The following is a 15,422-nucleotide window of genomic DNA, read 5'->3' as shown; positions in this document are numbered from 1 at the left end:
GCTCATGTGCAATATGAAAGCTCTAATATTTACCATTTAGATATTATGACCAATGTCAATTGTTTTTAAAAAAGTAGGTCAAACTGCAAGGTCAACAATTTTGGTACCCATGGAAAGGTCTTGTCAGAAGGAATACTCATGTGAAATATCAAAGCTATAGCACTTACTGTTCAAAGGTATTAGTAAGGTTAAAGGTCATCTGTAGTAAAAATAGATTTGAAAATAAAGTTTATAAATCATTAAAACCCGTTTTGAAAAAGTTTATTGATGTGTTTGTTTTTTATTAAAGAAAAATCCAGGTAACCAGTGGGGGATTTAAGGGGGTGCAGCCGCCCCCCCCCCCCCCCCCCCCCCCCCTCAATTTTTCAAACTTAAGGTAAATCGTGGTATCTTGTTTAGAAAAATGTACTAAACAATGTAAAAAGCAATAATTTCTTGCACTCCCGGAGAAATAAATGACAAACTCTATTGATTTCTTGAATTACTTTATTAGGAGAACTTAATTTTTTCCAAAAACCCTTAAAATTTGCGTCATTTTATGAAATGTTTATTACCTCTAAAAAAAAAAATGATAGAAAATAGTACAAAAGACTAAATAAGAGATATATTTCAAGCCCTATAAAATCTGTAAAATTCAGGAGCTTCCAGGGGTTTCGCCCCCTGGGCCCCAACTAGACCCCCCCCCACCCCCCCCCCCCCCCCCCCACCCCCCTGCCTCATAAAGTGGCGTCCCCTGTAACCGCAATTTCTGGATCCGCCCCTGGTAACTGCGCAAAATACTTCTTTAAAAAATCGTTGTTTATAGAAACGAATGAAGGAATTATCGCCCTTTCCTATGACATCATCTGAGACAGTTGTTTACGCATATTACGCCTCTATATTATCGTTTTAATTTCTGTAAGAAATGGCTAGTTTTAGCAAAACCGTGGATAGTGATGGTGAAATATGGGATATACACTTGAGTTTAGAGATTCAAACTTTTATGTTTGTACCTGCACCCGTTTCGAAACCATCAGATAGTAATATTTATATAATATATTATATATACATGTATATGTTCGACAAATATCTCATCGAAATCTCAGCTAGAAATTATATACCAGGCCAATCCATAGAAAACTGGGAATGATATTGGGAAAAAAATTGTTCTATCAAAAGATAACCTTTGTATTTTATAAGGAAATAAACTGTAATCTGCGTGTAGCGATCGTGTGTGTATGAGCGAATCAAGAGATCTAATTGTGAAAACCAACACCAGAGACCTAACATACCTTACCTGGTTATAATATTTTTAACTACATATTAAATGAAAATGCTATTTTGAAAAAAAAAACTTATTTTACATCTTGATATAAGTACAATATCATATAATGTAAATTAGGCCTATTAGTACATGTAGTTTCTTCACAGCACACGTCAAATGCGAAATTGAAATATTACGGCACAAAGTTAAAACCAACTGTAGCATTTTGAGGTTTGAAATAGCACTTAAAAGCATCTTAGGAAAAGGAAAAAATTGAACTAGTTTGCATAATCAAATTGGGGAAAAACATTTGAAATTGGGCTGATATTGATCTCGCTATAAATAAAGTTTTATAAAAATAGGTTTTTAAAATTGAATTCATTTCCTCTTTTATTATATTTTTTTTCCTTCAAAATATAGATCTAGTGAAGAAATGGAATGAGGAGTACCGGCGTCCCTAATAAATATGGTCATATCTATGTAGTATGAGTACGGCAATATTCGTAAGATATTTCATTTAAGAAAAGAAATAAAATCAATTCGAACTAGGTACTGGGTGACATTAATTTTTATGTGAAAGTGTAAGACAATATGCAATATCGAACCCACTGAATACAATGTCGCACGAAAGCATCCAGTGGTGGATGTATAGAGGGGGTGGATTGCACCCCCCTTTTTGGATTGAACTTTTTATCATCAAAATACATCCCTCCCCTTGTATTGTAGGACGGGCAGTTAATCATCACTTTGCACTTTGTTTGGAATCAAACAGGATGATACGTCAGGGTTGATGGAAACCTGATCCTTGTTAAAGTGTCGCTCACTGTTCCTCGTGGTTTGTCACAAATCTCAGTGTGTCTTTTGAGTTTCAGTGTCCAAATTCTTACTAATTTAAGTTCTTTTTGGAAGAGAAACATACTTAATCCCTGTCCAGATTTCACATTGCAGTTCAAAGCAACGCATTGTACCATAGATGCAGGGTTTTTCGATGTAAACACTATAAAAGCCGATCAATGCAATCAAAAGTTTGTCTCAGATGACGTCATACGCTACGGGCGATAACTCACGTCACAACACAATTATCGATCGCTCAGGTAAAAGTTTAATAGCGTCGAGTAATTCACACTAAGTTATTTTTAGCCGACTTGCATTAACTCGGCTATTGGTTTGGTGATGCGGGCAGGCGGTTGGGCGTCAACAATTGGTTTCCGTTTGATAACTCAAAAAGTTTACAATCTATTTGATATATTGTTGGGTACCAGGTAAGGAAGACCCCTATTGATTTTGGAGAAAAATGGTCAAAGGTCAAGGTCACAGTGACCGAAAATAGAATGAAAATTTCAGAAAAATTTGGTTTCCGGATGATAACTCAGAAAATTTTAAATCCGAATCAAATGAAACTTTGATATATTGTTGGGTACCAAGTAAGGAAGACCCCTATTGATTTTGGAGAACAAAGGTCAAGGTCACAGTGACCGAATATAGAATGAAAATTTCAGAAATATTTGGTTTCCGGATGATAACTCAGAAAGTTTAAATCCAAATCAAATGATGCTTAAAAATATTGTTATGTACAAGGTACGAAAGACCCCTATTGATTTTGGAGAAAAGAGGTCAAAGGTCAAGGTGACAGTGACCGAAAATAGATTTAAAATTCCAAAAATATTTGGTTTCCGGAGGATAACTCGAAAATTTTTAATTGGAATCAAATGATACTTGGATATATTGTTGGATACCAGCAAAGCAAGGCCCCAGTGACTGAATATAGATTGAAAACTTCAGACAAATATGGTTTCTGGACAGTAACTCAAAAAGTTTAAAACTGAAATTAGTTCTTCACAATTATAAGTATGCCACATCATTCCTGGCTTTACAATGTATTCCATGCAACTCGGCTCATGCACCCCTGGGTGCATATACTGATTTTTATCAAAATTGCCATGGAAATTAATCCATAAGTGTACGCCAGACATTTTTCTGCACAAAACTCAAGTTCTAGGAAAATCACCGTACTTGACCTTTAAAGTTTCAGACAGAATTACAGGACAAAAATAATACCCCCCCCCCCCCGATCTTCGATCTCGGGGGCATTAAAACTATGGAAAATGCTAAAACAATTCTTCCTAGTTTGCTATTTAAAATTAATATGGAGTATACATATCTTGCTAAACTATATCAGTTTTTCGTTCATAAAACAAACAATCCCTCAAAATGATCCAGCACAATCATGCTGTGTATTTAAGAAGTCCCAGGAAACTCATCTTTACAATTCAATTGTTCTTAATTCGTTACATCATAGATGTAGTAAGCTTGGTCTGTTACGAATGGGGACGCTCGCATCGCCTCCTTTCATTGAAAGCCCATGACACTATTATATGGAAGGTAAATATCAACCCCCTTATTTTTACTATATCAGTGCCATTTGGGTACATTTTAACCCTAGATATTTTTTCTGGCTCCGTTTCATGCTTACAGATCAAAATACCTGCAAGTTCATGTATTGGTACTGATTTACTCCCTATCAAAAATCCTAGTTACGGACCTCGAAATGCTGTTTTATTCGTTGCCATAAGCACAATATATTACCATAGGAAACATGGATTTCAGAATGGTGAGGAAAACGTTGAGACTGAAAAGGTTTCCCATGGATATCTCCAGATATACCATGATGAAGCATGTCAGAAATGTTGCAAATCCAGAGAGGTATGCTTAACTTCTTATTAATCTTGTTTGTTATCCCCCACCACGAAAGGGACATAGAAATACCGGTGTTCGTGCGTCTGTCCGTCTGTCCCACTTGACTTTGTGAACGCAACTCCTTTGAAGCGGGTGAACGGATTTTGTTCAAATTTTGTTGGCTTTTTAGTCACCATATGTAGTTGATCATATTGCGCCGCCATTTTAAGTCGACAATTTTTACCGGAGTTATCAACTTTGTTGAATTTGTACATGCTATACCATAAGAACACTTTGTGGACGCAATTCCTCAGAGACCATTGTACGGATTTTGTTTAAATTTTGCAGGAATGGTAGTCACGTTATGTATTTGATCATATGCTACCACAAGTTTGATTCAACAAATTTTACAGGAGTTATGAGACTTATGTGCTTCAACTTTTTAGCGGCGGTTGGGGACATATGGCTACGCGTAGTAATCTTGTTTTTTAAAAGGAAACGTAATTCCACCGAGGACCGAAATACAATTGAAGATAACCAACAGTGATTAATGTTAAAAATCCTATTACCGATCGCGGTAGCTCAGTGTTAGAACGTTCATTTCGTAACTAGGGGTAATAAGTTCGAGACACACTCGTGACATGGCCGTGTCAAACATATTGTTTTGGATGGATTACGTCATGTCGGGATATTATCACTCACATTGAGACAACACCGAAGTACCTCAAATTTCGTCCGATGCTTAGCACTCAAGGCTGTAGCAGTGAGGGATCTTTAACAAACCAATACCTGTTACGACACGGGTCCCCTCCGTTTTAAAAGTCATATTCGAAAGACCCGTGATACTCAATTCTAAATACCGAGCGTTCGGGGAAGGAGCAATCACTACCTTTGTTAACATCTTTAAAACCTCGATGCGGACCTGTCACGAGCGGGGACACCTGATCCCACCTCTGGTATATCCAGGGATCCGTGTTTGCCCAACTCTCTATTTTGTATAGTTTATAGGATTTATGAGATTGATCAGTTTGTTGTCTTCACCTTTCATGTAGCGGCTTTGTTTATCACTCTAGATCATGTTGCAATTTTGATCCATTTCGAGCTATCTTGCAGGAGTTTTGCCCCTTTATTTGGAAAATATTGTCATATGGAGGGTACATAACTTGTTCGACGAACTCCTTCTTTTACAGAGTGTTTGTATGGGTATGGAAGATGTGCATGTGGCAAGGATTTTGATTTTTGTGGCAAGGATTTTGATTTTTGTCGCAAGGATTTTGATTTTTTTCAATTTTAAAGAAAATATCAGATTGTTGAATTAGTTCATAGAATACACAACGCCGCAGTGACCTAGAAGTTAGTGTTCGCCCGGTATGCGGAAGGCCGTGGTTCGAATTCCGGCCGCGACAGACCTAAGGCGTTAAAGCAGGTAGTGACAGTTCCATCGCCAAACGCTCGGCATCAGGTGTGAATGTCTCGGGTCCTCGGAGATTACTTTAAAAACGGATGTCCCGTGTCACAGTAGGTGTGGCATGCTAAAGAACTCTCACTGGCCTAAATTTGAAGCCCTTCACTGGTCTTGGTGACGTCTACATATGAGTGAAAAATTCTCGACAGACGTTAAACAAGATACAAGCAATCATAGAGAGTACATGATTTCTTCATTTTTCTTTCCACAATTTTTAAGTGGGGACCTTAGTTTACAGGGTATTTGTATGGGATTGGAAGATGAGCATGTCATTCTGTGGAAAGTATTTTGATTTTCTTAAATTTTTGAGAAAATTTCGGGTTGTTGAACTTAGTCCGTTTTAAGGAAAGTGCATAGAAAATACATGATTTTTCTCTTTTTCCTTCCACAGTTTTCAAGTGTGGACCTTGTTTTACAGAGTATTGAAGATGTGCATGTGCGGAGGATTTTTGTTTTTGTTGAGGAAATCACAAATTGATGAACTTAGTCCGTTTTGAGGAAATATATGAAATGAAGGAGTTATGAGATTGATCACTGTTCATCTTCACCTTTCATAAAGGACATGGTTTGTCCTTTTAACCCCTCTCACAGTTTAAAAGCTAGGATCTTTGTAGCTAACTTGAATATGTGCATAGGGCAAGGATTTTGATTTTATTCTCAACAATTTCTTATTTTCTTTATTGTTTTAAATATTAGAGGTTGTCGAACTTGGAAAAATTTGGGGAAATATTCTACTCATAGAATTCATAGTTAACCTTTGTCTATCTACCTCTTGTCACAGTTTTTAAATAAAGACCTTTTATTCATACGATTGAAAGAATGTCACAGCCTGCTGATGGTTTTTACTACCTGAAGCAAAGTTAGTTCTACAGGTCATTGCTTAAGAAGAACACCGTTTGTGGTGTACTCTTTTTGCGTAATGTTCTCCATTGAATTTTCAAATAAAACTTCTGGTAATATGGGTTTAGCAATGTTGAAACATTTAAGAGGCCGTCCACGGAGATATCAGGCAGTAGCTATAATATTGCTGGCACATGCATTTCCCAAAAATTTTATTCATACCCAATAAAAGTTTAGGTCATACGCCAATTGTAACGTATGTAAAGTGAATTTCGTTAGATGCCAAAACTTGGGCTATTTCATAAATCCGAGGACCCTATATAATCTATAGAAAACGATCATTTTGTAAAGTTAAATAATACCCAATACAATAAAATTTGTCCAGAAAGTATAGACAATAATTGAAGGAAATCCCTTAATAATTAATATGAAACAATAAAATTGCTGGGAAACAATGTTATTGTTGAGCATTTACTGACAGAAGTAGCCAAAAAGCCAGTAATTTGAGTTACCTCCTTTGGCGTAAAAAATGTAAAATGATTCAAAACTTGCATAAATTGTAATTTTCGAAGAAAAGAGTACATATTTCACTTATCTCGATTTGTTTTATCAAGTGTAAACGTGGAATTAATTTTTTTTTTTTAATTTGATTTTTTTTTTTTAATTTGATGGTGAAAAAGAAATATTCAGCCCGGACCTTATCAAAGTTTCGTGGTTAAACAGATATGGCTGACAAGATAGAAACGTGAAGTTTTTCTAGGAGTGGTCTTTGTTTTAGGGACTTGCCAACCCTTAATAATTGTTCAAAAGACATAAGTTGGACGTGTTTCATACCGATTGTTAAGCCGTTCTTGGCACACTGATTTTGACTGCGGATAACTCCGTTTACCTGATCAGGATATAGGGCTCATAGCGGTTGTGACCGGTCAACAGGGGATGCTTACTCCTCCTAGGCACCTGATCCCACCTCTGGTGTGTCCAGTGGTCCGTGTTTGCCCAACTATCTATTTTGTATTGCTTATAGGAGTTATGAGATTGATCACTGTTCGTTATCTTCACCTTGCATAAGTGGATATTTAAGATATTTTAAAGTTGGAATTGCGTGTAATATTCAACCGAGATTGACCTCCTGCTGTACAGATCGGGGTACTTCGAATTCGACGTAAAAGTCTAACTGTTTAAGCTATCGTGCACGGTGCAGATGCTTACATGTACTACTATGCCGAGGTCATTGCGATTCTTTGGGGATTTATTGGAGGCAACCACCACCAAATGTTGTTATCTACTACACAAAGGAAAGTGTAAAGGAGACAGAGCAGTAAACTTCATTGTTTCAAGGGAAATATTTGTTCCCGTTGGAAGTGGTAAGAATAAATGTCGAATGTTCTCTGTTATTTTTCTTTGAAAACTGTCTTTGATTGCTAGACAATTTTGATGCAAGTTCTCATGATGTGTCAATGCAAACAATTCATATGATGAAATGATTCTTTTTAAAATAATAATGATTACAATGATAAATCCCTACAGTAAAAAAAAACATTGAATCAATCGGGGGGGGGGGGGGTTAATGTAGGGATTTTTAAAATATGTACGACACCATGTTCATCCACAAATCATTGAATTAAGAAACAATAGAATCACACAAAAACAAGATGAAAGTGGTGAAAATTTCAGTAAGTGTTTATAAAAATGTTTATTGTCCTGCAAGCTATGTACATATCAGCATGCATGCATAAAAAATAATATATATTAAAATTAGATCAGATTATTTTTGACTGATCTTTTTCTTACTAGCTACTTTTCAAATGTGTTTGTTTTCTGGGTTCCCAGATTTAATAACTATTAAAGAAAGAATGAATGAATCGTGTGAGAGGGTATTATATGTACATGTATGTATGTGACAAAAACCGAATAATAAATATAATATAAAAAAAATAATGATATATATTCATGTAATTATGCAACTATAAGAACCATTGTGTGTGTGTGTGTGTGTGTGTGTGTGTGTGTGTGTGTGTGTGTGTGTGTGGAAAGGGGGGGGTAAAGGTTGATGTGTGTGTGTGTGTGTGTGTGTGTGTGTGTGTGTGTGTGTGTGTGTGTGTGTGTGTGTGTGTGTGTGTGTGTGTGTGTGTGGAAAGGGGGGGGGGGTAAAGGTTGATGTAGTAACTTTATGTACAAATTTACAATAGTACTATTAAATATCCTTAATTTACTTGTTTCTTTCTCTAAATTTAAGTTGAATGGATTATAAAATTCAGATGGTTTAACATGACACAAAATCTGATGATTGATATGCATGCACACAGATCTAATGTGTATTAGTATTAGTATTAGCTTGATAATGAATAAAACACCCATTTCATTACAGATTTGGAAAATAATGATAGTCATTTCACCCCTACTGCAAGCCAATTATCAGACTGTATCAGTGAGTATATTTATTTCAATCAAAAGATTTTAGATTCAGAACATGGTACATCTGACCTTGTCATATTGTCATAATTCATAAATTATATAAGTTTAGAAATATTACAGATAAGGGCTTAATTCCACATTTGACATGTATATTTCTTGAGACAAATCCTGACCACAGGCATCCAAAGTTATGATGTCACAATCCTTTTGTTTTAACTCACTTGACAGACATACTGTAGAATATAAAAACTTTAACTTTGACAATAACATAAGAATTGTTAGAGATGGGGTTTGGATATTTCAGAAATCTGTGTTCTTTATGTCATATGATAGTAACATTTTTACCTTACGACCTTGACCCTTCATATTCAAATTTTATGTGATGCCACCATGCCACACACAACACATATATGCATTTTTAATTCATGACTGTTATCAAAGATTTTAACCTACTCGACAAGCTTTAAACTCTCTTCAGACAATTCTTGTTTAGATAATTTCAAATACTAGGTCATGTCTGTCTGGAGCTTGCTCATGTTAGTAATAGGGCTCTTAAATTTCATATTTTTATTCCTTGTAATAAGACATTTCTTTCTGTATCATTTTTTTTTTACGTTTGTGTTTGACCTACTTTTAAGAAAATATAACCTACAGTAGGCAATTCTCCTGAACTATATATAAAGTAGGCTAGCCTTTTATGTTTAGTATTTAGATATCTTATGGCAAGAGCTTTCATTTCATACCATGCTGTTTGATATTGTGACCTTGGTTTTGAAGTTTAACCCAGATTTTATTATATTGATATTTTACATAATGATATACAAAATGTGTATATTCTTTATTACCAGACAATTTAGTACCTGACCTTAGTCTTTAAAATAGCATGATTTTCAAAAACTTTAAACTGGTATATAGTTTCTCAACCATTTTGGATTGGGCTTTGATATAAATTTCACATATTATAGATTACTAATGAAAAGAGCTTTACTTTTGAACTTCTGACTTTGACCATGTTGACCTACTTTTGAAAAACATTCATAATTACCAGATCTGTTATATCTTGAGGGATAAGGTACTGGGTTAGTTTGTTTCACATGAAATGTCTAATGACCAGAATTTATTTTTTACCATGACCTTTGACCTTGCGACTATATCAAACATGATCTTGACTTTCTTAGTACATTGCTTACAGTGCTATTTAAACATGTTCATCATTTTATTTCCATTAATTCACACAACTTTTGTTACTTAGATCTGAGCTGAGTCCAAGATAAGAAGAGGCTTTGGAGAGAACACAGAATTACTACAGACAAAAGACTTGTGAAGTTATAAGGGGAATTGTAGAACTCATAGCTCCACTTCAATCTAGATCTATTGACAGTTATTTCATAGAAACACTTTGCAGCTGACAAAGATAATCAAATGATGATCACTACTTTAACTCTATGGTTGCAGCATATCTCATTTTTTGAAGTGACAAATTTTATTCCTGTTTCTGAACCAATATTCAAAAGAGAGTTGTTGGGTGGCAATATAAGATTCCATACTGTGAAATGTATTAATTGTTAATATACATGTATCAATATAAATTCAGTTGCAATTTTCATAATTTCTAGGGGGAAAGTTTGTTTGTAACAAATGTCAGAAATATGCACTAGCTCTTTCTTTGCAAACCATGCTACTAAGTACCAGGCATTAAGACATGATTTGTTTATTGTAATTTGTTAAACAGAGGCAGATCCAGTGATTTGAAGGGGGGGGGGGTCCAGAAAAATGATCTAAGATCTGCATTAGGTCATATCCGATGAATTGATAAAGTAGATATGTTTATTATTCATTGCTAGTTATCCTTTTATGCATCAGTTGAAGATACTTTTTGAACATTTTCCGCCACTGGGTAAATTCCACAAACATTTTTTGTATCTGGAAGTGGTCAATATTTCAACATCAGAGTAAACATGCATTAAAGCAAGTCCTGCCAATCTGATGTAGGCAGAAAATGGAATCTGGTATGTTATTTCATGAATGCAAATGGAAATGCTTTACAAGAGAGTCAAGAAATTTCTGGTTAATGCTAAATAACTATCTAGATGTCCCATAGAAAGGGAGAGGGTGTGTTCCAACCCCATCCCTCACCCCCACGGGATTTGCCAATGTTAAGTTTGTAATGTGACTGAATGAATTAAGATTCTTCATGATAGGTAATTGATTACAATTTGATTTACTGATAATTTTAACTTCATATATGTTTGTTAATTAATTGACTATTATATCAAATCCTGTGTCAGAAATGACCTCTGAAAATTAACATTGTAAAATTTTATATAATGATTTACATAGGCATTTTTTTTTTTTGCCTTCATTATATAGAATGTATAGAAAGACATGGAATTTATTTCTGAATGTTCATAGGTCCTAGTAATTTTTCGTGAATTTTAATCATTGATTGGTTATATCTACTTCATATTTATTTCTATGTATGTAGTTCAACAATCTTCATTAAAGTAGTTGACCTTTTTGCACTTATTGAAAATTTAGAGATTTCAGTTCAACTTTTCACCATCAAACCTTGCTTTTTCCACTGAATTTATTTTTGTAACTTGAAATACACCTCTTCAAGTTTCTGGTTATACTTAATTTATTTCTTTTAAGACATTGTATTTGGTTTTATGATATCTTAAATTTTGATCATTATCTTGTAAAATATATACAGTGTATGGTGTGAAATATGTGCAACTTTAACAATTAATAAATTCATTCATTGGATGGATGAATACACACACAAAACTCCTCTTAGTTATTGCATATAGTGTATATCTAACATATAAAATATTGCTTTTCTCTATTTCTTAGTTATATGACACTTTAGAGCTGTTCAAACATAGCACTTTTTTCCCAATATTTCGTGACCTTTTTGCACCGAAAATTATCTCAAAGTTGTTTTTCCATGTCAAACCCAAACTAAACCTGATAGAAACGTTTTATTTCGCAAATTTAATATTGGGGTCAGTAGGCACAAAGTTCCATGAAAATCTGAGAGATAGTATGTGCCGACCTCTGCCTGATATCATAATGGACACCCTCTTAAAATAACTTTACAGAATTCTGTAACATTTTTGGAGTGTCATGTGTCCTTAATTATTCATGGATCGACTAAATCTCCAAACACCAGAGACAGTTGCTTCATAGACGTATTCCACGTAAAAGTACAAAAGCTACAATATGACAGCAGCTGTCTGAACTATAATTCATTCATGTTTTAAAAGCTGCGAGTACATCGTAAAATCCTGATGAAATTATTTGGAGATTTAAACCATTTCATGGCCATAGCATTTCAAACATAAGACCTTTTTTATTAACAGAGGCTGTGTTTGTTCAGTGGTATTTTTGCACGGATGTAGGAGTTTGGTCTACTTATTCACCATTTAAAACAATGCTTTTTTTCTTTTCTTTTAGGTTTGAGCTCCTGAAGAAAGCTTTAATCAGGATGGACGTAGATGGAATAAATTCATCAAATGCTTATTATGAAAAATCTAACTTTTATGAAATGCCCTTGTATACTAAAATCGTTGTTGATGTACATCAGTGAATACTAGTAGTTCTAAATACTTTCAATTCTGTAATTTACGTACATACATGTTGATGATAATCCGCCCACATGCAATGATTAAAATCTTATTTGAATTTCATAAAATTCAGTTTTCATTGGCTGTGTTATGATGGCTTTTATATCTAGAATTTACTTATTTTTTCGATATGATTACTATTGATTCCTTATTTTACGCGAGTACTCTTATGAAAGGTGAAGATAACGAACAGTGATCAATCTCATAGTTCCTATAGGCAATACAAAATAGATAGTTGGGCAAACACGGATCCCTGGGCACACCAGAGGTGGGATCAGGTGCCTAGGAGGAGTAAACACCCCCTGTCGACCGGTCACGCCCGCCGTGAGCTCTATATCCTGATGAGCTAAACGGAGTTATCCGTAGTCAAAATCAGTGTGTCAAGAACGACCTAACAATCGGTATGAAACACGTCAGACAGCATTTGACCCAATGATAGGTTGTACTGACCAACTAGATCCTTATAGCGACCATAGAGTTTGCGGAATGCTGACTTCAATCGAGACTGTTAAAACCCCTGTACCATCAACATGTTTGTCAGTAGCTTGCATCGATTTAAAACCTGACCATAAGCAGAACAAACTCGAGCGTATCGAATCAGTTGAGAGACATAAACACCATATGCAGGTGATAATGGAATATTGCTACATGAATATGGGAAGTTGACGATGGAGAAGCTGAAATCATCTCGTTTGTCATACAGTTGAGTTGTCAGTTTGCTGTTAATGTCTACCTTCAATTAAATATTTAGGTATGAAGCAGAAGTGGACGACTCTGTGGTGTCTTTTATTTCGAGCTCACAAGGATATATCGAATCGACATATGAATGAAAGTTATCATTGTTAATAGAGAAAACGCCTTCGATATATCTAAATGTCGAATTGAGGGTCACAGCAAGATATTTTTTTCTTCTCACGTAGAAGTTTTTGAATAAATTTTACTTCATATGAATATAGAAACAGGTCATCTAACAAAGGAGCACAATTCGTGCCCATGGGAATTCCAACAGACTGTTGGAAGACCTGATCACCAAAGACCACAAAGATATTGTCAATGAGGAACTCTAGCATATTTTGTATTCCAACTTGTACTTGTGCGTGGAATCAGAGTGGTGTTTAACAAAGTAAGTTTTTGGATGACTGATCACTAGATATGAATATTTCCTTTTTCCATCTTTGTTGACGAAGCAACTGTCTATGATGTCAAAAGGTCTAGTCCTTAATTTATCTTGAGGAATGGTCTTGTATAGTGTTGAAAAGTCATAGATTTTGATGTTATTGAGTTGGGAACGTTTTGCGATTTCAAGTTTACTAAAAGTTTTTTAGAATCCACATTTGGTTAACACTACTTCTGGCATATGTAGTCGCACAGTAAGTTTGAAGTTTCTCCTTCACAACTGTTAATATTTTCGTGAGGAGCAAAGATAGGGGCTTGGTAGAGCACTTACTGAATCCCATAATGTATCTTTGTAAGGGTTTTTATGTAGTTTAGGAATCCAGTATAGGTACGGTAACTCATATTCATTCGACCCATTGACTGAGATATTAAATGTGAAGAATTTCATCTTTTGAAATGGCAATTGGAGTATAAATGCGATTACCAAAAGTGGAATTAATACCAAGTTCGTTTGAAATACAGTTGTAATAATGAGCCTTACAAAGAAAGACAATGTTGTTACTAGCTTTGTCAGTTCATGTAGTGTAATTATGCCCCCTTCAAAGAAGAGGGACATATTGCTTTGCATCTGTCGGTCGGTCGGTAGACAACATGTTGTCCGCCCAATATCTTGAGAACCAATCACTTGATCATAATCATATTTCATATGTGGGTTAGTTATGAGTAGAAGAGGACTACTGTCGTTTTCCAGGTGAAAAGGTCAAGGGTCAATCTACTCTGGAGATAGGAATATACTGTCCACTCAATATCTTGAGAACCCTTTCCTTGACCGACATCAAACTTTGTACACTGATACATCCTAAGGAGTATATGACTCCTATTGAATTTGAGGTCACATGGTGAAAGGTCAAGGGTTAAACTGGATATAATAATCATTGAGCTTTTTTGATCTTGTCCCAAATATTTGAGACCAAAACATGGCATCCTAAAATGAAATTATCACTTTCGATTTCGATAAAGTTTCTCTCTGTTTATGTGTCTCTGAATCTGTCAGTCTTTCCTTCCCATCCTCATGATGTAAACTTGAAAATCTTTCTCTTTGTCATATTACATATTTTGAAAATGAAATACTTGGGTTATCGATTCTCAGCTCATCGCTTATTTATATTAGCACATTTTACCAACCACATTGGGGGTATGATCAATGAATGTAAAATAATATATTTTTAACTACCCACCCCCCTTTTAAAAAAAAGAATTTTATAATTGTTTGAAGAAAAAAATTACGATGTTACGCGCCTGTATAGATATATGTACTCATCAAGTATATATTAATAACATTTCAAGTAGATCTATAACTCTTGATTCTAACGGTAATTTCTGGTAATCATGCATAATATATACAGATGCTTTTTTTTTTTTACATAGTTGTAAGGCCTAAACGTTGCTAAACAATAATTCATGAACCCAAGAGAAGACTTGAACATTCTATCAAATATGACAGTTACTTGTGATTGGTAATCATGACGTCTTTCTTTAAGTGCTTGTCTCAGATAAAACCATGCAAAACAGTCCAGAAGCACATGTTACCAATCCTCGTGATATTTTACATGGAGAATCACCTATGGGTTCTATCTCCATTTACAAAACATTTCAGTGAAATATCCATGCATGTTCTTTTTATACAGCGCCACCTATTCCAGGCATATTGGTCTCAATTATCAAGCCAAAATACAGCTTTTTCAGCTATTTTCGATACCCGAAATATAGATAACTGAAAAAGGCAGTCCAATTCTGGACAGACTTAAAAAAAGTACCTCCTCTATGCAATAAATCAAACTAAAAATGAGGTGAAAATATTTTATCATAATCGAGTACCGATGCCTTTATTATGGGTACCCCCCAAAAATAGCTGATTCAGCATTTTTTCCTTATGTTCCGATCCATCAGTCTTCCAAGGTAGGCCAAGTTTGAGGGTTTTGTGTTCATTTAGTAAAAGCTCTGTCATATATGGCCAACTCGTAAAAATATTGAGCTCGGC

General features: G+C 34.9%; 1 protein-coding gene across 7 annotated transcripts in view; it reads left to right on the top strand.

Annotated features, from left to right (window-relative positions):
* Positions 1–12,333, top strand: part of LOC125647206 (beta-1,4-galactosyltransferase 1-like) — a 73,676-nt gene extending 61,343 nt beyond the window's left edge. For 2 of the 7 annotated variants that reach the window (XM_056156575.1, XM_056156581.1), the window contains exon 5: positions 1–260. This exon is cut by the window's left edge. Coding sequence is in view for 5 of the 7 variants with exons in the window: in XM_056156556.1 (XP_056012531.1) it covers positions 3,851–3,946; positions 12,096–12,228 (229 nt within the window). In the remaining 2 variants the exon portion in view is untranslated. Of the gene's footprint in view, positions 261–3,542; positions 3,628–3,834; positions 3,947–8,592; positions 8,653–9,891; positions 11,427–12,095 lie in introns of those variants that run through there. The other 5 variants (XM_056156556.1, XM_056156563.1, XM_056156592.1 and 2 more) reach the window with 5 other exon arrangements.
* The last annotated feature ends 3,089 nt before the right edge of the window (positions 12,334–15,422 follow it).

This window comes from Ostrea edulis, chromosome 1, assembly GCF_947568905.1.
Source record: "Ostrea edulis chromosome 1, xbOstEdul1.1, whole genome shotgun sequence".
Lineage (NCBI taxonomy): Eukaryota > Metazoa > Mollusca > Bivalvia > Ostreida > Ostreidae > Ostrea > Ostrea edulis.
Note: the sequence above shows the minus strand (reverse complement) of the source record. Positions and strands in the feature narration are given on the sequence as shown.